This window comes from Perca flavescens, chromosome 1, assembly GCF_004354835.1.
Source record: "Perca flavescens isolate YP-PL-M2 chromosome 1, PFLA_1.0, whole genome shotgun sequence".
NCBI classification, from domain to species: Eukaryota; Metazoa; Chordata; class Actinopteri; order Perciformes; family Percidae; genus Perca; species Perca flavescens.
In genome coordinates this window covers 6,115,115-6,137,385 of record NC_041331.1, presented here as the reverse complement: position 1 = coordinate 6,137,385, position 22,271 = coordinate 6,115,115, and the positions used below count along the sequence as shown (strand labels likewise).

Below are 22,271 nucleotides of genomic sequence, written 5' to 3'. Positions count from 1 at the left end.
ACCGCAGTATAACTGCCCACACCTCCAGAAGGGGGAAGAGCTTCTTCCCTCGAGCAGTCAGACTGTTGAACAAAAAAACATGATTACATTTTTTTTTCACACGGAACTGAAATGCACACCTTTTTTTTATGCTGCTAAAACTCTATATATCCTACCTCAATCAGTGCTCTGTTACAAGTCTACTTATGCCCTGTCTTTTATTGTCTGTCCTGTTCCTTGTCTGTTTAAATGCTCTACTTTAAGTAGTAATTGCACTTTATGTAAAGTCTATAATGTGTGTGCACTAAATGTAGCCTGTCTCGAATGTCGCTGTTTATATTGTCGTTTTCAAATATTTTAAATGTGTAACACCACTTGATCCATGGTGAAACGTTGCTTTGTTTCACTATATACAGTGTATATGGTTGAAATGACAATTAAACCCACTTGACTTGACTTGACTAATACTGGACCAATTGTTCCCATCAGTCACTTAGACACAAAAAAAAACATGGTAAAATAGGGTCCAGGTTGAAATAAAAGACAAAGTTTCTCTTTTAAGCCCCTTTACATCTGACCCGTCTGTATTATAACCCAACTTCAGGTTTGTTCATGGGCCACATGTCTTTTTTAATTTTTTATTTAATTAAACATAATTGTCTTATGACATGATTAAGCCATGTCTACTGTTGTTAGTGCTTCACAATGGGATATTCTTAAAAAAAAACAGTGCCTAATAGTATGTTTACACGTCTTCGCAAGAGAGCAAATTAATCTTGTTTGAGATTACTGTATTACATTGTCACTCTCCGTTCGGGTCACGCTATAATCTGCTCGAGTCTTCGAGAAACACTTCAATATTTCCTTGTTCCGTGCAGCCACCTTGCCAGAGGCATGTAAGTCAAACAGGTTTGACACTACTGTCAAAGCCATGGCTCAGTGTCACGGCTTTTCCCGCTTGTGATAAAAGCCTGTTATATAATACAATAGTTTTTTTTTCAAAGTGTTGCCCATGTGGAACAATGGCTTCTGCTGTATGGAAAATCACAGAAGTGTGTGTGGGTGTGCAATGTTTATGCAGTCTAGGGACTTTTTTCACTTCCAGCTCAGGGAAAGTCTGTTGTGATGACCACACCTGTAACCACCTGTGACCTACTTCTCGGTTGGTGACAAACCCACGCACTGCCAGTCACAGATAAGTGCATGTTGTTTGCAATATTTGAATGTTAACACACATTAGCCTGATCAATTATGAAACCAAATTAACACTCAGTACCACTTATAATGATGAGAAAGCCTCACAACAACAGGACTATAACTGTCAATCCAGTACTGACTAATCATTAATGCACGACAGATGGATCCTCACTAAGCTTAGTCTTTACTGTAGCTGTAATACACATCAATAAATGCCCCTGTAGTACTTATTATCAGTAACGCTGGCATGTATTATTGCAGCCACCGTGGACATACACTGCAGTGTACACATCTGGACTTGTATGGACTTTGTTTGGTACTGTTAGCAAAGCCAATTGGCACTTAGGAAGCATACAAAGCAATATCCAGACAGGGGACAAAACAAAGGGGAAAAGGAATGCATAATAATGGCAAAAAAATGACTAATAATATTAACTTGTTTGTATAGCATTTTTTAATATATAAAATGCAGCGCAAAGTGCTTTACAGTATGACATTTAAACAAAACACAATAGAGAAAAGACAACATACATGAGATAAATAACGTTAATATGAATAAAATAAAAAAGGCAAAGTCGCAAAAATGGCAGTTTAAAAAGATAGCAACGAACGACATGAACTAAATGACAGCCTGTATAGTACTTCAGTTGGTTTTCAAAAGTGTCAACAGAGCTTGCATATCTAAGGTAGCTGGGCAGGGAGTCTTGGAGCGTAGCTGGAAGCAGTTTCTCTGCTTGTTTTGTGGGTCTCTTCAGAGTATCCGAGGCCCTGAGGACTCTTGTTGGTTGATAAGGAATTAAAAAGTCTGAAATGTAAGAAGGGGCTGTATCATGAAGGGCTTTGTATGTGATTATAGGACCTTAAAATCAAGTCTAAAATGGGAAAAAAAAATCAGCATCCCAGTGCCCACATCCACAACATATGAGAATTTACTGAAATGTTTAACACGTATGAAAATTATGTGACTCATATATACTATGGCCTTCCCAGTCAATCAACTGAACATATATGGGAGATTCTGCATGTCAAAACCATTTATGGTGGGGTTCCTTTTTTCATCTGAACAGAGACCAAAGGATTACGAAGAATCCATATGTGGTACTACAACGATTTGACCATGAACCTTCAAAGTGTCATCTGTGTGGGTCATTATTTCACAAAAAGGTGTCGAGCAGCTCTGAAATATCCTGACAGACAGACGTTCCAACGTTCGACTGATAACATGTTAGCTGAGGTAGTAACACTTCAATCAAGTGCTTTATTTTTCATACTTCATTCCAAAAACAAATGTGAGGCACATGTTAAGTCCAAATGCTTACAAACACTGACATAATCCTCCTGAGTCCCAGAAAAAAAAAAAGTTGTTGATGTCAAAGTTATAAGGTTTTTGTGATGTAAAAAAAACATATTACACTTTATTTTTTTACTCAAAAAAGTTATTTATTTCATTTTTAAAACATGACCCTTGTAGTGGATGTCAGGTCAATCTTTTCCACAAAATGCACAGCACCATACATTTACACAATATAAATTCATCAAACTTTCATCAACTTTCATCAAAGTGTTCTGTTGGCCACACCCACAATTGTGTGACATCACTAGAAAGCCCAGGATGTCCTTTCCACAGGACGTAGTCTTAAATTATAATCTAGTCAGACTAAGGCAGACTGAGGCCTAGCTTTAGTGTTCTACTCCAAATTCTCTGACCACATTATCACAGCAAATCAAGGATCTCACAGCAGCAGTGTTCCCACAAACAGCACAATGTGAACAGACAAAGTATTCACATCAATAAATAAAGTATGTACAAAATAGTTTAACTTAATACATTATTGTCTTGTTATGTTCATGACCGATTGCACAAAGCTGCATCAGTGTTGTGTCCATGTTATAGAAAGTCCAACGCCAGGTGCGTTCTGAGTGGCTGCAGCACTCTTGGTGTGCTTCATGTTTGGGGCCTCAAATGGTCTGGTTTAAGGTAGACCAGGGGTCCATCTGGGTCTCCATCCACCTGCTGGGATCATGGTCCTCCATCTGCTCCTCTGCCTCCTCTTCCACACTGGATCCCTCCAGTTCATCTTCATCCGAGCCAATCTTCTCTGTGCTGTCTCCCCTCTGACGAGACCTCTCTTGGGTTTTTGCGTCCGTCGTGGAAAGACTCGAGTGACATGTGGTGCAGACCCTCAACTGCTTAGTCGGGTGAATGTGTTGGATTACCGCTCGCTTCTTGGAGCACGCACCGCAGACCACGAAACCGCATCTCCGGCAGTGGTGTCGCCGCTGGGCCCGCGGTGAACTTGTCGGAGCAGCGCATGCAGACCCGCAGAGGCGTGGTCGGGGATCCAGGTGACGGCGAAGGTGGAGCCGGGCCTGCAGCCACCGCTCTGCACCAGTCTGGACCGCCAGTCCTCGATGTGTTCCATCCAGGCTCGCTTCTCCTCGTCTGAGACGGCTGACACGTAGAAGGACTTGCGTGGTGTGCGGATCAACCATTGGTTCCTCATTGTCACGCTGTCCTCCAAGTCCTCCAGCTGGATGTCCTCTGAAATTATGAAAGAATAGTTTAAGACAAGGTAACAAAGGAACATTATCAGATGGTCACCAAGCATGTGAGCCAGCAGTTACAACCATCCCTTGTTTCAAAATGTCATCTAAACATTGTCACTGCCTGTAGCTGCAGAGATGTAGGCCGATCAGACCGACCACCAATTGTCTCTCAGTGTAAACCTGTTGCTTCTGAATGTTTTGGCCCTTTGTTCTCATTCTTCACCTTTTACTCTGTGAGTCTGAGGATCACTTTTAACTGTCAAAGCATTTCAAAACCCTAAAAATGATGGAGCAATCAAGCCTAATCTTCCTCAGGGGAGTTTTTGTCTAGTTGGATCAAGTGTTGAGGAGAAGCAGATGAGTTGCTCACCTAGAGGAATGATCTTCTGTTTTTTGTTCCAACGGCCGTTCAGAATGATGCTGCCGTACACCAGCACATCGTTGAAGAGGAAGAAGACTTTAGGCTGTGGCCCCCGGCGGCTCAGCTTCATCAGCCGGCCCTCTCCGATCAGGACCCGACCCGGCTTGGACAAGGGCTTCCCTTTTGGCCCAAATGAGTTCTCCACAGCGTGGATCCGGTCCCGATTATCCTGAGTAAACATGAGCTGTACAGCCATGGTGTCTTAGTTTCTAGTTAACAAGTCAACAAGAGTCCTGTTGTCAGTGTCTTTTCTCTGATAGTTTGTCTTGTCTTTCTGAGGAGACAAGCTTCTGTGTTTAAGTACTTAAAGCTTTGTGGCGCAATGGGAGTTTCCAAAGCGAGTTCAGCTTTAGTTAAGTGACGGGGAAGGAGCTACATTTGTGACACAGAAAAATAACAAGGAAATGCCATTATTTTCAGAATGGAAACATTTTTAAAACGGCTTCCTGAGAATTTTCCATTAATTTTATCACGTAAGCCATGTCTATTGATTTAATCTGTAATCATAGTTCCACCGCCATCTCCACCTATCAATTGAATTCAAAATAAAACTAGCATTCTACAGCTTTTAATCATCTGAGCAACAGTATGTGATGTTGAGGTAGATACTGAGGTTACACATGTGATAACCTGTTAAGTGGCAACAAAACATTGTTTGGATGAAACAAAATGAGAAAGCAGCAATATACTACATCAACAGAGATTGGAATCTTTTCTCTGTGACAGTAACTACAGAGTAAAACTGAGCTGATGATATCTCACGTTTCACAATCAGGTTCAGTGTTGTCTGACTGCTGCAGTAAAAAAACAAGATGACAAACGGGCACGCTGCCAACTCGTTTGTCATTTCATGCACGTTAAATTGTTCTTTTCAGAAGTCGGCAGTGTGATCGAACACAAACATGTTTGTGCTTCTAGTCCTCACACCCGAGTCACATCCAGGTCACCGGGTTGCACAGTAAATTAAGTGCACACGTGAGAACATTTTTATCACAATGACTTTATTAACATGGGCTGAGGATAATTCTATTCTTCTACTGTGCAGTTGAGATAGAGTAGTAGGCATTTTTCACAGCGGACAATTTGACTTGTCCTAAAGGGAGAAGCACAGGTTGCTGGCTTCGTATTGGGGTTTTCTGAGATGTATATCAAAGCTATAGTGCGTAGTTTGTGTCGGCCCAAAGAATCCACTTGACGCTAGACTTCCGTGATCGTGCACCACCCCCACCCCTCCTCCACGCAGTTGCTAGTAGCATTTATCTCGTCAAATCAAGGAGGACACTGATGATGGTGGCCGGTTAGCCCAGTTGGTAGAGCGGGCGCACGTATGTAGAGGTTTATTCCTCAAAGCAGAAGGTCAAGAGTTCAAGACTGACCTGTGACAGTTTCCTGCATGTCTTTCCCCCTCTCTCTCAGCTTTCCTATCCATTAAAGGCGGAAAGCCCAAGAATAATCTTTAACTAAAACATGATGGACTCTTCAGAAGAGGTAATTATCTCGTTTTTACGCAACAGAAATGCGGTTGGTCCGTTGGTCACTTTCTTTTGGGGATTTTAGTCCTCCTGCTGATCATGTAGGTCTTCTCTTAGATGCACAATCACTGACTGAAACATTTCGTAGGCACTTCTTCAGGTTCTCAGCCATGCGCTCACCTGTTGCATCAGTCCTCTTCGTCTCCTCAGTGGAACGCTGCTGTTTCCTTTCTTAGCGGTGGCGTAAAACGCATCACTCGAGAGTGGCCGGACTACACCATTTAGTAAAATAGCCATACTGAGAAATACAGAGAGAGTTTTGAGGAGCTGATGGGCTCAATTAGCTTTGTATCAACTCATTTGGCAATGGCTTGAATGTAACGGACGTTCAATAATATAAAGTAGTCGCGCACTATAGCTTTAAACATCTGTGACACAAAGTGTAAAGCTAAATTTATAACCAAATGTTCATCACTTTATAGGACAAAACTAGTCTTTATATGACTCCACACAAGCTACTGTACTTGGCAGTCCCAGCTGGAGACAGAGTCACATATAAGGTAGAGGACAGCACCCCCTACTGCGCCCGGTCTGCAAGTCAAAAAAGATTCCCCAACACTGCTGCTTCACAAGGGGCTGGATTTGGGTGAAATTACAAATACATTGTGTTGATTCTTCTCACCACAGTTGAACACAGACATACAGTAGATTCACAGGAATTATTATTCTTAAATATTTGAATGATATCAAATAAACACTCCCGGTGGAAACGTAGGTTAGGAATTTCTGGAGAGGTATATCGTGCTGTTGGACTGTTGGTTTTAGCACACTTCCCCTTTGAACCTAGAATGTTTATTACAAATGTATACTGTGCACATTATTATTATTATTATTATTATTATTATTATTATTATTATTATTATTATTATTATTATTATTGTATACTGTAAATTGGTCAATATGTGCTCATTAGTATGTGTATTTTGCAATCAAAGATGCTTAACTGGAAAAGTAAAAGTAAATCATCCACACCTGTTGGTAAGGGGATTAAGGAGATGGCATTAGAAAAATGACATATGAAACAAAGACTCAATTAGGGGAATATGGGACCCCTTAAAGTACAGTGTCTTTCATTTTGTGTGTTTGTTTTGTTTTGTTGTGTTAAAATTTTAATTTAATTGTCAGGGAGTACCAGTGCAATGATGTTGTGATCTTGCCAAACAGTAGTGCAATGACAATAAAAGTCTCTTGTATTTTGTACAAAATTGCATGTACTACTTTAACCAATCTCCCAGTTTGCAGTTCTCTCTTCAGTTGCTCCCGTCTGGTTGTAGTTACAGCTTGCTTGGATGCAGGATGAACAGGTTAAAAATCTGCTGCTATACATTCACTTAATGGTTAATCCTTACTGTACTGTTGTTGTTTTGTAATGATTGTATGTGTTGGTTGCTGGCTGGATCACAAATTACCCCTCAGGGATAATAACGTCTACCTCGACTTTGGGTTACATGGTCAGAAATGGATCATTTTGGTTCTTTAAGAAAAATAATGAATGCGTGGAAGACATATAATGGTGATTGTAATTTGATAGTTTGAACCAAATACGGACGATTGGGGATCCACTTTAATAATGGGAGAGACAGAAGTTAAGCTGCTTTCATCTGAACAAGAATACCCTCTGCATCATTTTCACTGCCCTCTGCCAGTTAAAGCTATAGTGCGTAGTTTCTGTCTCCTCCATGAGGAATTCTAAGTAATGACAACAAAAATGTTGACGCGTCCACATGAAACGAGCCTTCCATAACCGCACATGGTCTTAATTAGCTTTGTAGCAACTCATTTGGCAATGGCTTGAATGTAAAGGACATTCATTAATATCAAAAAGTTACGCACTACAGCTTTAAACCATTGCCACTTTCCAGTTTTAGAATACTAATATTCCCCTACCATTATTATATTATGACCAAAGGATTTGTTGCATTCCTCACAAGACATGACAAAAAATGGAATTGGAATATGTATTACATACAGATGTATTTCCTAAATGTATAGTACACATTTGGAGTTGGAACTATTAACCAGGTTGGCAATCTTTCTGAGGATAGTATTGTGTTTATTGTTGAGCAATGTTGCTGGTACCATCACTGCTTCCTGTTAGGGATGGAGCCCCTGTGAGTATTTTTGTTTTGCCTTTTTAATTGATAGGACAACTGTACACAGGAAAGGACGCACACTCAACCAGGTGAGCAACCAGGGCGGCAAATTAGTTTTTTATAAATAACCTAATACTGTTCTCTCACTCTGTCTCTATGTGTATTCTTCACTAGATTGCAGCAGTGTCAAGAAAACGCCAGTGGCTTTTCTGAGCAGTCAGTCTTTTCCATGTGACTACAGTCACTACATGAAGAGTAGTAACTACAGTACATGAAGAGTGTCATGATATCCTAACATAGCCAGTAGACTGAATGTGAGACTTGTTTTTAAAATTCTACAAAGAATAATGAAGAAACGTAACTCCGATAGGTTAACATCAAACGATCCATGGTGATGAATCCATGCACAATATTTGTTCACATTGGTCCAACAGTCCATAAAAACTTTGGTCTGTTTGTAGAAATAGGTGATTCATTGGGCAGTGACACATAGTCTACCCAACCTGAGAACTTCAAACACAACCCTGTCAGTCTGCCAGCTCCGCAGGGCCTCTGCCAGCCAAACAGCTGCCAAATCCTGTGTTTATACTAACTTCCCCCACACACAGGGTGTAATGAAACATTTTAGAAACAATTGCCTATGCTTGTATATGGAGAAGCAGTTGGGATGCAACCATTCAGTCTGATGAATTACTGTAAAAGTGTCTAAAAGCACAATTTGGTCTTGATTCTTTATCCTCTAATAGGGACCCGTTCACATTGGACAGTCATAATGTTGACATAAAAAAAAATCCTCCAAATGGAGCTCCAAAGGCTGTGGAGCACTGAGTGCAGAGACCCTGAACAATTGCCTATTCCACCAACCAGCACGGATATGAGGTCATCAGTTTTTTTAAAGATACCATATACTGAGATGTTCCTTTTAAGAGTTTTCCTACTGGCCTGGGGGAGGTTTCACACCTGTAATTTTGGTTTGGATCAAACTGAAAAGTCCGAAATTACAATATCAACCTGATGATGGCTCTAAATTAGACAAATCACAAAAAAATGGTAATACTATTTATCCTGATGGGAATATCTGAAACAAAATGAAACCAAATGTAATGGCAATCTATGCAACAGTTGTTGTTGTGGTGGACCGACAGACCAACAGACAGACAGACAGAAAGATGGACCTGGACATTGGAGATTGGTGTTAAATACTGTAATCACAGCCAGCTGATACCCAGCAGCTATTTGGGACTTAGAGGGCACCAGGGGGCCCCAAATGAGCAAATTACAAATATGATGGGTCATTTCTATGTTGCATGGTTTATACAGTTTTAATAATTTAAAGCTATAGTGCGTAGTTTCTGTTTCCCCCATGTGGAATTCTAAGTAATGACAACCACACTGTCGGTGCATCCACATGACACAAGCCTTCCATGACCGTGCAGCCCCCCCCACCCCTCCTCCACGCAGTTGCTAGTAGCCAAGGAAGACACGGAGGATTAAAAAAACATGATGGACTCTTCAGAAGAGGTAATTATCTTCACTTGAGTTTCTCCGTGGGAAAGTCACCGGACGCCTAAGTCTTCTGAACATAGCCATACTGAGAACTACAGAGAGAGTTGTGTGGAGCTGATAGTCTTGATTAGCTTTGTAGCAGCTCATTTGGCAATGGCTTGAATGTAACGGACGTTCATTGATATCAAAAAGTAACGCACTAAAGTTTTAAGTATATAGCCTATTGGAATAATATTTGTGTTGTGGGTTTTTGTGATTCACGGTGGGTCGTTTTTCTGTGCAGTTGTAATTTGCAAATGTAATATTTATTTATTTGTGTGGGCAAGAAGTCCTCCTAGTCAGAAATGTGTTCTGCTGTGAGCTTCACTGTACTGAATAATGTCTGTGCAGAGTTTGCTTACACATCTCTGAGCTCACCTTAAATCTGAGTTCAACACATGTATGACACAGTCAGAAGGATTTTGTCACATCACAGCCAGTGTGTGCAGGCCACAAACACTGAGAATGGACTTTTCAGTTAGGCCGGAGACATTTTGTATATGTTTTATTTAACTTGTTGCGGGAAAACCCAGCAAACACAAATTATTATCAGTAGCTGAGTATATTCACACATCCTCAGCTATTAGTGCAGGGCATATTGAAGTTTGTTTTTAATTAAATAACAAAACTGTTCACTTTTGGATTAATTATTGTTCTCACCTTAGTTAAACACCTTCCAAACAGTGGTGGAGGAAGTATTCAGATCCTTTACTTAAGTAAAAGTACTAATGCAAAACTGTAAAAATACTCTGTTACAAGTAAAAGTCCTGCATTAATGTTACTTAAGTAAAAGTATGTAAAGCCCAGGACACACAGGCCGAAAATCGGCCGTTGGACAGTCTAGCGAGGTCAGTGACTCAAATCTGTTCGGTGTGTCGGGTGCCGTCATTTCATTTCATTCAGGTCGGCCGTTCATTTTGGCCGACCTGACATGTTCGGTTTCGTCAGCACGTACAGCACACAAGATCTACCAGACCCAGGAAAGTTGGCGTCATGCTGCTACAAAGTTAGACCCTCGAACCCAATTTGAGTGCGGTATGTAAAATGTTTGATGCGGTAATTTTTTAATGACAGGTTGTATTTATTGTTTCATGTACCGTTGTCATGGTCATACGACAGATGAATTAGTGTTTTAAAATGTCCTACAGTGTGGAATGTTGAGTTTTTTTGAGTTGAGTTTTTTAGTTTAGGGGCAAAATAGGTTTAAATGTCAATTGTTGCTGTCAGGAAAAATGAAACAGCTGTTTCATTTGTCCCGACCAGGCCGTAAACCCCATGTATTCTAAGTAATTGCACACATATCTGTGTTTATACTATATTTTATACAGGTGAGAGGAAAAGTGGTTTTAGAAAGATGTAAATATATTTGGAGCTATCAGGTAGGGGGTCGAGTTTTGCCATGTTATCCTATGGAGACTGACGGCCTATGGGTCATGAAGCGCACTTATTTAGATGTGCGGTGGCCTTACCCACATAAGAACAGAGTGAAATAACATGTTGTACTATAGAAACATTATATAATCCATCCATCCATCCATCTTCGTCCGCTTATCCGGTGTCGGGTCGCGGGGGGAGCAGCTCCAGCAGGGGACCCCAAACTTCCCTTTCCCGAGCAACATTAACCAGCTCCAGGATCAGGATCTGAGGCGTTCCCAGGCCAGGTTGGAGATATAATCCCTCCACCTAGTCCTGGGTCTTCCCCGAGGCCTTCTCCCAGCTGGACGTGCCTGGAACACCTCCCTAGGGAGGCGCCCAGGGGGCATCCTTACCAGATGCCCGAACCACCTCAACTGGCTCCTTTCAACGCAAAGGAGCAGCGGCTCTACTCCGAGCTCCTCACGGATGACTGAGCTTCTCACCCTATCTTTAAGGGAGACGCCAGCCACCCTCCATTTCGGCCGCTTGTACCCTGGATCTCGTTCTTTCGGTCATGACCCAGCCTTCATGACCATAGGTGAGGGTAGGAACGAAAACTGACCGGTAGATCGAGAGCTTTGCCTTCTGGCTCAGTTCTCTTTTGCGATAGATTGAATGTAATACCGCACCCGCTGCACAGATTCTCCGACCAATCTCCCGCTCCATTGTCCCCTCACTCGCGAACAAAACCCCAAGGTACTTGAACTCCTTCACTTGGGGTAAGGACTCATTCCCTACCTGGAGAATGCATTCCATCGGTTTCCTTGCTGAGAACGATGGCCTCCGATTTAGAGGTGCTGATCCTCATCCCAACCGCTTCACACTCGGTTGCGAACCGATCCAGTGAGTGCTGAAGGTCACAGGCCGATGATGCCATCAGGACCACATCATCTGCAAAGAGCAGCGATGAGATCCCCAGCCCACCGAACTGCAACCCCTCCCCACCCCGACTACGCCTCGATATTCTGTCCATAAATATTACAAACAGGATTGGTGACAAAGCACAGCCCTGGCGGAGGCCAACCCTCACCTGAAACGAGTCCGACTTCCTGCCGAGAACCCGGACACAGCTCTCACTTTGGTTGTACAGAGATTGGATGGCCCTGAGTAGAGACCCCCTCACCCCATACTCCCGCAGCACCTCCCACAGTATCTCCCGGGGGACCCGGTCATACGGCTTCTCCAAATCCACAAAACACATGTAGACCGGTTCGGCATACTCCCAGGCTCCCTCCAGGATCCTTGCGAGAGTGAAGAGCTGGTCCGTTGTTCCCCGACCAGGACGGAATCCGCATTGTTCCTCCTCAACCCGAGGTTTGACTATTGGCCGAACCCTCCTTTCCAGCACCTTGGAGTAGACTTTACCAGGGAGGCTGAGAAGGGTGATACCCCTGTAATTGGCACACACCCTCTGGTCCCCCTTTTTAAATAGGGGAACCACCACCCCAGTCTGCCACGCCATTGGCACCGTCCCAGACTTCCACGCAATGTTGAACATTATATAATTGGAAACCTATATTATTCTAACTATATAAATGGCATAATGTATGGTATTTCCATTACCGCGAGATACGCACTTCACGATGACAGCAATGAGTTGTTAAAAGACATTCACCAAGATGTATAGCCCTGCAGCAATCTATCTAAAATAACACTTATCTGAAGTTGCATTCATGATATGTTGCCAAATATTGAAATTGTGGGAAGTGTACATAGCTTAATCTGTGTTTCTTTCGTCCCCCACGCCTGTTTCATTCGTCCAGGCCAGGAGGGACAAATGAAAAAAAACACACGTCAGACTACTGCTTAAATAACTCCCGAACGGTTTCGTTCAGAGCTGAAAAATGCAACTGTATTTGACAGAGGACAGATTTAGGTTGCTAGTGACAAAATATTAGCTTTCAGTGTTTTAAAATGTCTTTGTAAATGACGTTTAATTAAAAACTGTTCGTCCTGGTTCTCCCCTATCCATGTCATGTTCTCATTCGGGGCTGAGCCCTCATAGGTTTGATCCTAAAATCGCCCCTGTTAAGATGGAAAGGAGAACTATTTTTTAGTTGATGAGTTTGATTATTCGTTTTAAATAAAGGGATTGACATTATCCAACTTTAAGTTTCAGATTTTTGGACAACTTATTTGAGGGGAAAGTGTTTGTTTTAAAGCACGCCATCTACACCGGACCGTTAATTATAATAATTACCGACCAAAAGACTGAACAAATGTGCGCAAACATTTAGTGTGGTGTAAACGTACCACTGCAGGTAAATGGTATAAGCAGCAGCAGCAACAGCAGTGAGCCAGGGCGCTGATCTAATGGTGTGTGTGTGTGTGTGTGTGTGTGTGTGTGTGTGTGTGTGTGTGTGTGTGTGTGTGTGTGTGTGTGTGTGTGTGTGTGTGTTGTGTGTGTGTGTGTGTGTGTGTGTGTGTGTGTGTGTGTGCCATTGGCTGCAGCTGACAGCTCTGATCTGATCGCTCACACACAAGCCCCGGTCGTTTCTACCGGAGTTTACCGGGACTGACCACAACATGATGGACTTATTAGACTTTCCCCCCAAAGCTGACCCAAAGATCCGACATCATCTGTATCTCCTCAACCGAGTTTTGTTTCCCAAGTCAGGAGTCAGGATGGCTTTCTTCTTGCTTTTCATTATATTAACTGTTGTAAGGAGTGAGTCAGTGGCTCCGGGACCCGGGAGCGTTTATACCAACCACTGGGCAGTGCGGATCCCAGGGGGCCGGGGACAGGCGGACAGGATTGCTGCTAAATATGGATACATCAACTTTGGACAGGTAAGCACAGTTTATCGCTGTCGATTTGTTATTACTGCCATGGATGTCCTATGTTTACTTTGTGACGTAGCAGCAGTAACTGTAATGGTCACTGTGATCTCACACTTGGTAAGATTAGATATAATCAAAATGGCTACATTTGAGAAAATAGGCTATAAATAGTTGAGAATAAATTAAGTCCACTCACATGAAATGTTGTAATAGCCTAAATGTCCTATGGAGGCTGTAGCTTTCAAAACTGTGTACACTTTCCTGTAGGGGAGAACTGATTGACTTATTGCCTTCTGGATATTGAAGCATATACGATTAAAAGATGTTTAAATTTTTTTATTAAGTATGTATTCATAGTTAATAATTTATTTATTAATAGCCTACTCTCTAGCAGAGGGACTGGGTCAGAATCAGAAATCAGAATCAGAGAAAGATGTATTGCCAAGTATGCTAAGTAGCCTTGGTTGGTACATACATAAACAAACAAACATAGGCCTATTGCACATTCATATGAAATAAAGGATAAATACAGAAACAAATATATACAAAATAGCTGTTAACATAAGAAAAAAGAGAAGAAAAAAGATGCTGAATGGCCCTCAGAGTTACTGCAGGGGGGAGCCACCAAATTATTGTTAATTTTTTAATTTTTTTAAAAGTGAAAATGTCAGTTTGGTTATGTTTAGGCACAAAACTACTTAGTTAGGTTCAGAAAAGATGGTGTATTGGCTTAAAATCAGATTCTGGTTACGCATTTGACGCTGTATGTCATATTCGTAAAGTAAAAAAAAAAAGACTTGGTTTAGAAAATGATTGTCATTTGGCTTAAAATCAGACGTTACTTCACGCTTGATGATGTTTTTTGCCCCCAACGGTGCTTTCCAGGCAGCGCTGCCTGGAAAGCTTACTTTACACCCTGAAGGTTACGCTGAACGTAATCTCGGAGGAGGGTCTGGCTAGTCCACACAGCATTCTGGGATGGGAGAAAAACGTGCTCTGGTTTATTGGCATTTCTTTAAACCAATCACAATCGTCTTGGGCGGCACTAAGAGCGGCACAGAGTCCCGGCGCCGCTGCAAAATAGTCTCAGGAAGGAACTTGTTTTGGTGGAACGTGTGTACATTCAAAAGTTGTTTTAGTCGTGCAACAGAAAACTCATATTGGACAAATAGCCTAGTCTAGCTAGCTGTCTGGATTTACCCTGCAGAGCTCTGAGGAGCAGTTAACCGTAGTCCTCAGAATTCTAAACTCCGGTGGATTTATAACACAAAGAAAGCAGAAGGTAACAGACATCTGGCGGAAATGAGGGACATCCAGCGGAATTCCGGCAGCACCGGAGCAATCCCGGAAGTGGAACGTCGTGGATACACTGAACGTGATGTCCGTTAATAATGGAAGTCCTGTGTTTGTTTGACCCATATTCCACACCCTCAACCCCCAACCTGCCTCCTTATGCAGAAATATGGTGCTCTTATACTTCCATACCTTACTTCCTGCTTTGATCCCGTCATAACTACCTCAACCACTGGAGGGCTCTGTCAGAAACGTAAATATAGGTCGTAATTGCAGCTTGTACAAACAACCTATGTGTTTTTTCAGAGTCATGACAGTCTCGATAAAGACCTTGTAGGTGAAAACATTGCAACATTAGAACTTTAGGAGCTTCTTCTTCTCTATGGATTTGTTTGTGCTACACCTGTAGGAATGGCCACAATGATCTTCTTCGCTTATAAGGGATCTATAAACCTGCAGTAAAGGATTTAATAACATTTGTAAAACTACAAGTTACAACTTTTGTTCTTAACGCTTTATAAAGGTTGCCTTATTAGAAAGTGGTAATCTACTAGATACAGTAAGAGTACAGTCTGTAAAAGAGAATAACACAAGACATGTGTGGTTGAAGGAGATAGGGAGAGAATTAAGACAGATGTAAGCATATGACTGCAGTTGTGCCAGCTGTGCACATGTGCTGAGAATCCAGATGACATATTTGGTGCAAAGTCAAGAGAGAATAAGCATATTTATTGAGTGACAGAACTTATACAGATGGTCCAAATGTGTTTTGAATGTAGAATGCTTTGTAGAATAAGGTTTATGTTTTTTTTTTTGTCTTTAAGTCAGACCACATCAGTGTAAAAGCCATTTAGAGGAAAGCAGCTCAGATAGATAGAATATTTAGCATTTAGCCATGGTTTTATGGTCTGAGTTTCAGTGCAGTTGTTGTCATTGTCTTGATGTTGCTGTTTGTGTTCGGTCAGATAGGAAGTCTGGAGGACCATTACCATTTCCACCACAGCAGAGTGGTTCGCAGAGCGGCATACTCTTTGAAGGGCCCCCACAGCTTCATCCATATGGATCCTGAGGTGAGTCCCGGATCAGTTTCTTTCAAGTGGACTCACAACACAACAGAGGAGATCTGGTCACATGAACACACGTTTCCTCTTGTCTAAAGCCTTCCCTTCAGACCTGGCAACCCTGGACGTAGTTGGAGTACCACACTGGCAGCAGTTCAAATATTTCTGTAATTTTCCATTTTACTGGTTTATACTATGATGTGGAAATGCTGTATAGCTGATTTAACCCTTGTGTGGTGTTAGGGTCTGTGGGACCCGTTTTCATGGAAAGAAAAATTATGCTATTTATTATTTCATCTAACTCAAACTCATTGGCCTTGGCTCATTTTCTGTGAAGAAAATAAAAAATAACTTATTTTCAATGACTGCACATGGTACACCCCCCCCTCACACACACACACACACACACACACACACACATTCTATTACATATGAGGTGTTCGGGTCTACTGGACCCGAGTGTATTTAATTGTAGGTGCTATGAAACTATGTTGCACTTTCACCTGTTCTGATTAAGTTCTAAGAAATAAGCACCAATAATGATCAAAACTCTTGTTTCTATGTTTTTTTATACCTTTTTTATAATTTTCTCACAAAAAAACGAAAATGATCATATGCTCATAAATGTGATCTCACAGGGGTAAATGGCAAATATTAACCATAAATTATGTATATATCATTGGTAATTGAGCTAAAGTAAACATCTGTTAAGTATTTTTACATAAATTGTTATGGCTGTATGGATTTAAAAGCCTTAAATATGAACACCACCAATATGAACACCACACAAGGGTTAAAAAAGAACCTGTGTTTTTGTGCAGTTATAAGAAAACAGGTTTGCACCTCTTGGACTGAGTTTCAGGTGGATGAAAAAAATAGTGGTTGTTTTCACACTACACTAACATAGGATAAAGCTTTATTGTCTGTCCATGCAGAAATGTTCCTTGGAGACTCACTCCACTCCACTGCTAATTTTAAAAAGTGAAGACAAACGCCACGCAATTGTCAATTTTAGTGAATTTTATTTACAACTAAAGCCTTCCTTAAAGCATATATCGGAGGACACGTCATCCAATCCAAAAATCAGCTGGAAAATAATTGCACCAAGGCAACTGAGAGAGGATCCTCAAGCAAAGTAAAATCAAATGAATTAAATGTAGAGTAATGATGATAATTTTGAAAAGAGAATAAGATATAGATTTTTTGTAATTAAAACTTAAATGACTGAGTGACTTAAACATGTTTACATTGATATTAACGTCAAAAGAAAGTAAGGAGATGCTCAAAATTGAAGATGTGAAACGCATGGACACAACAGAAGAAAAGAGGTTTGAGCGTGAAGGAGTCTTGCAGATCATGTGAGACTGCTGCATTAAAGGTGCATATGTTTCTTTCAAACAAAGCTATGTGTGCAAACCAAAATGCATGTGTGTATCCCTGGGATCTAACAAACATGTTGAATGCATCTCCTTCCTCCTAAAACATTCACAGCAGCTGCTATTATTTTGAAATAATTTTTTAGACCATTCATTGTTAACATCTGTGTTTGCTAGCTTTGTAGTTTGTAGTAACAGCATTCCGAGATGGGAGAAAAATGTGCTCTTGTTTATTGGTATTTCTTTAAACCAATCACAATCGTCATGGGCAGTGCTATGCGCCCAACTTGTTTTGGTGCAACTAGTACGTTCAAAAGTTGTTTTAGTCATGCAACAGAAAACTCAGATTGGACAGATAGTCTATTGAATTTATAACAACAACCACATGCAATGTGGCAATGCACATGTGCAAAATACAAAATTATATAATCAACTCAAATTTTGCACCAAGATCATTGGTCAACCTGTTGCACACTCCTTCAAATAACCCACAAGAAGACCATGCTCAGACTCTTCTGACTCCATGCATGTTTTACATTATGAATACCAAGTTTTGCCTTCTAACAGGCAATTTAGATTCCTTTCGCTCAGACACAACAGGCTCAATATCTCTTTTATACATCAGTCTATCCTGTTCTAAACCAAAATCAGTGTGCTGCCAATTCAGATCTGGATCTGAGGATATCAGGAAACATGTTTTTTTGTCATGGCTGTTGATGGCAGCTTTGTACTTTTCTTTTTATTGAGCGGAGCTGCTCGGGAACGCAAAATGAATTTCAGTGTAAACTGATAATTAAGTTCTATCGTATAAGTCTTAATAGTATAGTAAATATTATTAAGCTGAATTTGAGCATTAAATATAATTCCAATATTAGCAATGAATGAAATTTGAATGGTATTATAGAGGAATATGGACAGCTCTAGTGTGTATGTGGGTGTATGCTCATGTAACTGCAAAAGTCAGGGTAAGGATTCTACAGTGGGGTAGGATGCATATATATAACAGTAATTTCAGTATTCTTACATACATGAAATAAATTATGAACCAATTCTTTTATTAATCCATTATTAAAATGTATTTTATTTTTGAGAAAAAAAAGTTCTTGACTTTAGAAAATTAGGGTTTTGATATTAATGTATAGTTGCGGGCTTCCATAGAAATGGTGTGGCTCTGACTGTTTCCATTTCCATCCTTAGGTGGCCTGGGCTGAGCAGCAGGTAGTAAAACCAAGAGTAAAGAGGTATGTCCAAAGTGACCCAAGCTTCATTCATTTCAATGACCCTAAATGGTCCAACATGTGGTACATTGTAAGTAAAGTGCACTGAATTATCATTCATCCTGCCATTTCCATTTTGGCGAGACAAATTAAGAAGTTTGGTGCTTGCCTTTAATTTTCCTTTTAGCACTGCAATGATAAGAGCAGCCGTTGTCGCTCAGAGATGAACATTCTGGCAGCCTGGCAGAGGGGCTACACCGGCAAGAACGTGGTGGTCACCATATTGGATGACGGCATTGAGAGGAACCACCCTGATCTGGCTCAGAACTATGTATGTGTTATCTATCCAACCATCTCCAAATATGGACACAGTTCAAAATCAATAAATGTGCTGTGGATTTAATTTTCACATGCCCTAAGTTTGTCCAATACCTCACAACAAGAATTGAGATAAAAAAAACTTAAGTAACTGTAAGGTGTTTTCTCTGTCTCAGCCATAGACTGTAAAAATAATGGACAAAGCTTCCGGGTCTAAAAAGTGAAGCCAATGCGGAAGTGCCTAAAACCTGCATTCTATCTTATTTCCAGTAGGGGACAACTCCACTGGCTCCAAAAAGAAATCTGTTTCTAAACATTTTCAAGTCTTCTTCAAAACAGCATCATTTTAAAACGATGGTCCTTTTTATTTTAAAATAGACGATAAAGCAGGGTATGCTTTAGAGGAAGGGCTACACGCCGACCTGCCATTCAGGACTGAAGCTTTGCAATGTTAACCACGGCACTGCGGACATTAACATAGACCTGAACTTGTTTTTGGGTGTTGTCTGTGTTTTTGTCTTAAAACTTTGACCCTCTCACTGTGTGTTTTCACTTCATCAAACTAAATTGGAACATTTTGGTCACCTAAAAATGTCTTGTTCAACGTTCGCCAATTGATCTAGCTAGCTACCGCTAGCGTTAGCTGGTAACTTAAAGTGATGGTTCGGAGTAATTTCACCCTAGGGTCCTTTGCACCATGACACCCCCCCCAGAAGCTTTTTTCACCTGGGTCGAACATTGGGAGAGTTACCGTTAACAGCTGAATAGCTTAGCGCGGGAGCTAATGGATCCAGGTTTGTATCTTGTAAGTTACCCCACTAATAATGCCCGAAATGATACCAAACTTTTATACTAGTACAAATAGGTTATGCACTCATAAAACGATGGATTGGAAGGTTTGTAAGTACACCAGAAGTTTATGCAAATAACACTTGCCTGTTGGCTTCTGTTCTCTGATGCTGCTGTTGCTGCTGCTACCGCAGTAAGACGAGTGCTTAGGGCCGTCTACAAATTACAACACCGAAAAGAGATACAACAAAAATATTTATTAATTAAACTTTTTAAAGTGTTAAACTTTTTTAAGTTTTTTAAAGTAAGTGCTGTAGTATGACTAGCAGGAGACAAGTTATAATTGAGGTACGTTTGGAGACATTACCTTATTTAATCATTAAATTAATAAATATTTTTGTTGTATCTCTTTTCGGTGTTGTAATTTGTAGACGGCCCTAAGCATTCGGTAGCAGCAGCAGCAGAGACGAGAAGCCAACAGGCAATTGTTATTTACATAAACTTCTGGTGTACTTTCCAATCCATCGTTTTATGAGTGCATAACCTATTTGTATTAGTGTAGAAGTTTGGTATCATTTCGGGCATTATTAGTGGGGTAACTGACGAGATACAAACGTGGATCCGTTGGCGATGTCCAAACTCAAGGCTTCAAAACGGCAGTCCACAAACCAATGGGTGACATCACTGAAGCTATGTCCATTATTTTTACAGTCTATTGTCTCAGCCTCACCTATTTGTTGCCATTTCTTCTGTTGTCATGTATCACTTCTCTAGGACCATCTAGCAAGTTATGATGTCAATGGGAATGACCATGACCCTACACCACGTTATGACTCCCGCAATGAAAACATGTAAGAATGAATAGCACCAATGTCTCCACTTTGTCACATTCAAATTAAATCTATTCCGCAGTTCCCCCATCTACGTCCTTTAATCATGTATCTGTCATTTTGATATAAGGCCAATTGCCCACTATACAGCAGAGTAGTGTCAGATAGGTTTCAGGCTCATTTTCAGAATATTTAGAAATACTAAGTGCCTCAGGGGGCTTCAAACACAGTCATTTTTGGATTGTCAGGGGGGCTGTGTCCAACAGTTTTTGTAACTTTCACACTCACTTCATGCAATGATTGGTCAGCTGTGTGAAGGTGAGAAAGCTATCTCTTAAGTTCTGTTTGCATTCTTCACACAACTACTTCTTTCATTTTTTTGTGTGATGGGATAATGCTTTTTATGTGATGGGATAAAGCTTTCAAATATTTTTTTCCAAATCCTCTTTTTAAAGTTCCCCCATGTGAGGTAGATGGTTGTGCCTTCATTTCAGTGCTGCAGATGAGGTAACTGCACCTACTTTTGGGTTGGATTCAGTCTGTTAGTATTCAAGGCCCATCCAATGGGCCTATGCCCAACCTACATAATAATGCCTACACCTTTGATGTTCAAATCCTCCTCTTTTTCTATTTCCGGCAGATCTAACATAGGCTTTGAGAGCAAAAGCAACCTAAAATACCAACAGTAAATGCCAGGTTTTGATGTCATCCCAAGGAATCAAAGACTTCTTTCCAGACCATTTTGTACTAATGATCCTACAAGAGGAAATCCATCATAGAAGAAGCAAGAGTAGTCTCCATAGTGTGTCTTTGATCCCACTCTTGGTGTGATCACATTTCTGATTTGAATGATATAAAATAAATGTTTGTGTCGTTTATAAAATAAGCCTTCTCACCACTCTGTCAAGTTATTTAATTTCAGATATGCCTGTTAGAAATGTTTACAGTAATCTGCCTTTGAACTTGTCAGGCTTTTGTGTTTGCTCTCTTTTTACTGCTCTCTTTAGACATGGAACTCGGTGTGCAGGTCAAGTTGCAGCAGTGGCCAATAACTCCCACTGTGTCGTTGGGATTGCCTATAATGCTCGCATTGGAGGTAGAGTTCTCTGTCCTTTTTCTCAACACCTGAGCCACATCAGCAGTGTGGTCTGTTGATCCATCGCTTTGTTCCAGACAGAAATATCTTAGCATCTACTGGATAAATTGCTATGAAATGTGCAGATATTCATGGTCCCCACATCCATCCATACATCTTCGTCCGCTTATCCGGTGTCGGGTCGCGGGGGGAGCAGCTCCAGCAGGGGACCCCAAACTTCCCTTTCCCGAGCAACATTAACCAGCTCCGACTGGGGGATCCCGAGGCGTTCCCAGGCCAGGTTGGAGATATAATCCCTCCACCTAGTCCTGGGTCTTCCCCGAGGCCTCCTCCCAGCTGGACGTGCCTGGAACACCTCCCTAGGGAGGCGCCCAGGGGGCATCCTTACCAGATGCCCGAACCACCTCAACTGGCTCCTTTCGACGCAAAGGAGCAGCGGCTCTACTCCGAGCTCCTCACGGATGACTGAGCTTCTCACCCTATCTCTAAGGGAGACGCCAGCCACCCTCCTGAGGAAACCCATTTCAGCCGCTTGTACCCTGGATCTCGTTCTTTCGGTCATGACCCAGCCTTCATGACCATAGGTGAGGGTAGGAACGAAAACTGACCGGTAGATCGAGAGCTTTGCCTTCTGGCTAAGCTCTCTTTTCGTCTAACGGTGCGATAGATTGAATGCAATACCGCACACGCTGCGCCCGATTCTCCGACCAATCTCCCGCTCCATTGTCCCTCACTCGCGAACACAACCCCAAGGTACTTGAACTCCTTCACTTGGGGTAA

The 22,271-nt window shown here is 41.4% G+C and overlaps 2 protein-coding genes across 2 annotated transcripts in view; one reads left to right on the top strand and one right to left on the bottom strand.

The window, feature by feature from the left end:
• Positions 1–2,652: 2,652 nt before the first annotated feature.
• Positions 2,653–4,596, bottom strand: LOC114558121 (pleckstrin homology domain-containing family F member 2). Its single transcript, XM_075447431.1, is given in 5 exon segments — positions 2,653–3,159; positions 3,162–3,462; positions 3,464–3,496; positions 3,498–3,718; positions 4,094–4,596. Coding segments are annotated over 5 exon segments (840 nt in total). The 5' UTR covers positions 4,341–4,596; the 3' UTR covers positions 2,653–3,121.
• An 8,759-nt stretch (positions 4,597–13,355) lies between these two features.
• The window catches only part of pcsk6 (proprotein convertase subtilisin/kexin type 6), a 29,042-nt gene continuing 20,126 nt past the window's right edge, over positions 13,356–22,271 (top strand). The window contains exons 1-6 of the mRNA XM_028576760.1: positions 13,356–13,520; positions 15,770–15,874; positions 18,439–18,549; positions 18,646–18,789; positions 20,340–20,416; positions 21,403–21,491. Coding sequence (XP_028432561.1) covers positions 13,356–13,520; positions 15,770–15,874; positions 18,439–18,549; positions 18,646–18,789; positions 20,340–20,416; positions 21,403–21,491 — 691 coding nt within the window. The remainder of the gene's footprint in view (positions 13,521–15,769; positions 15,875–18,438; positions 18,550–18,645; positions 18,790–20,339; positions 20,417–21,402; positions 21,492–22,271) is intronic.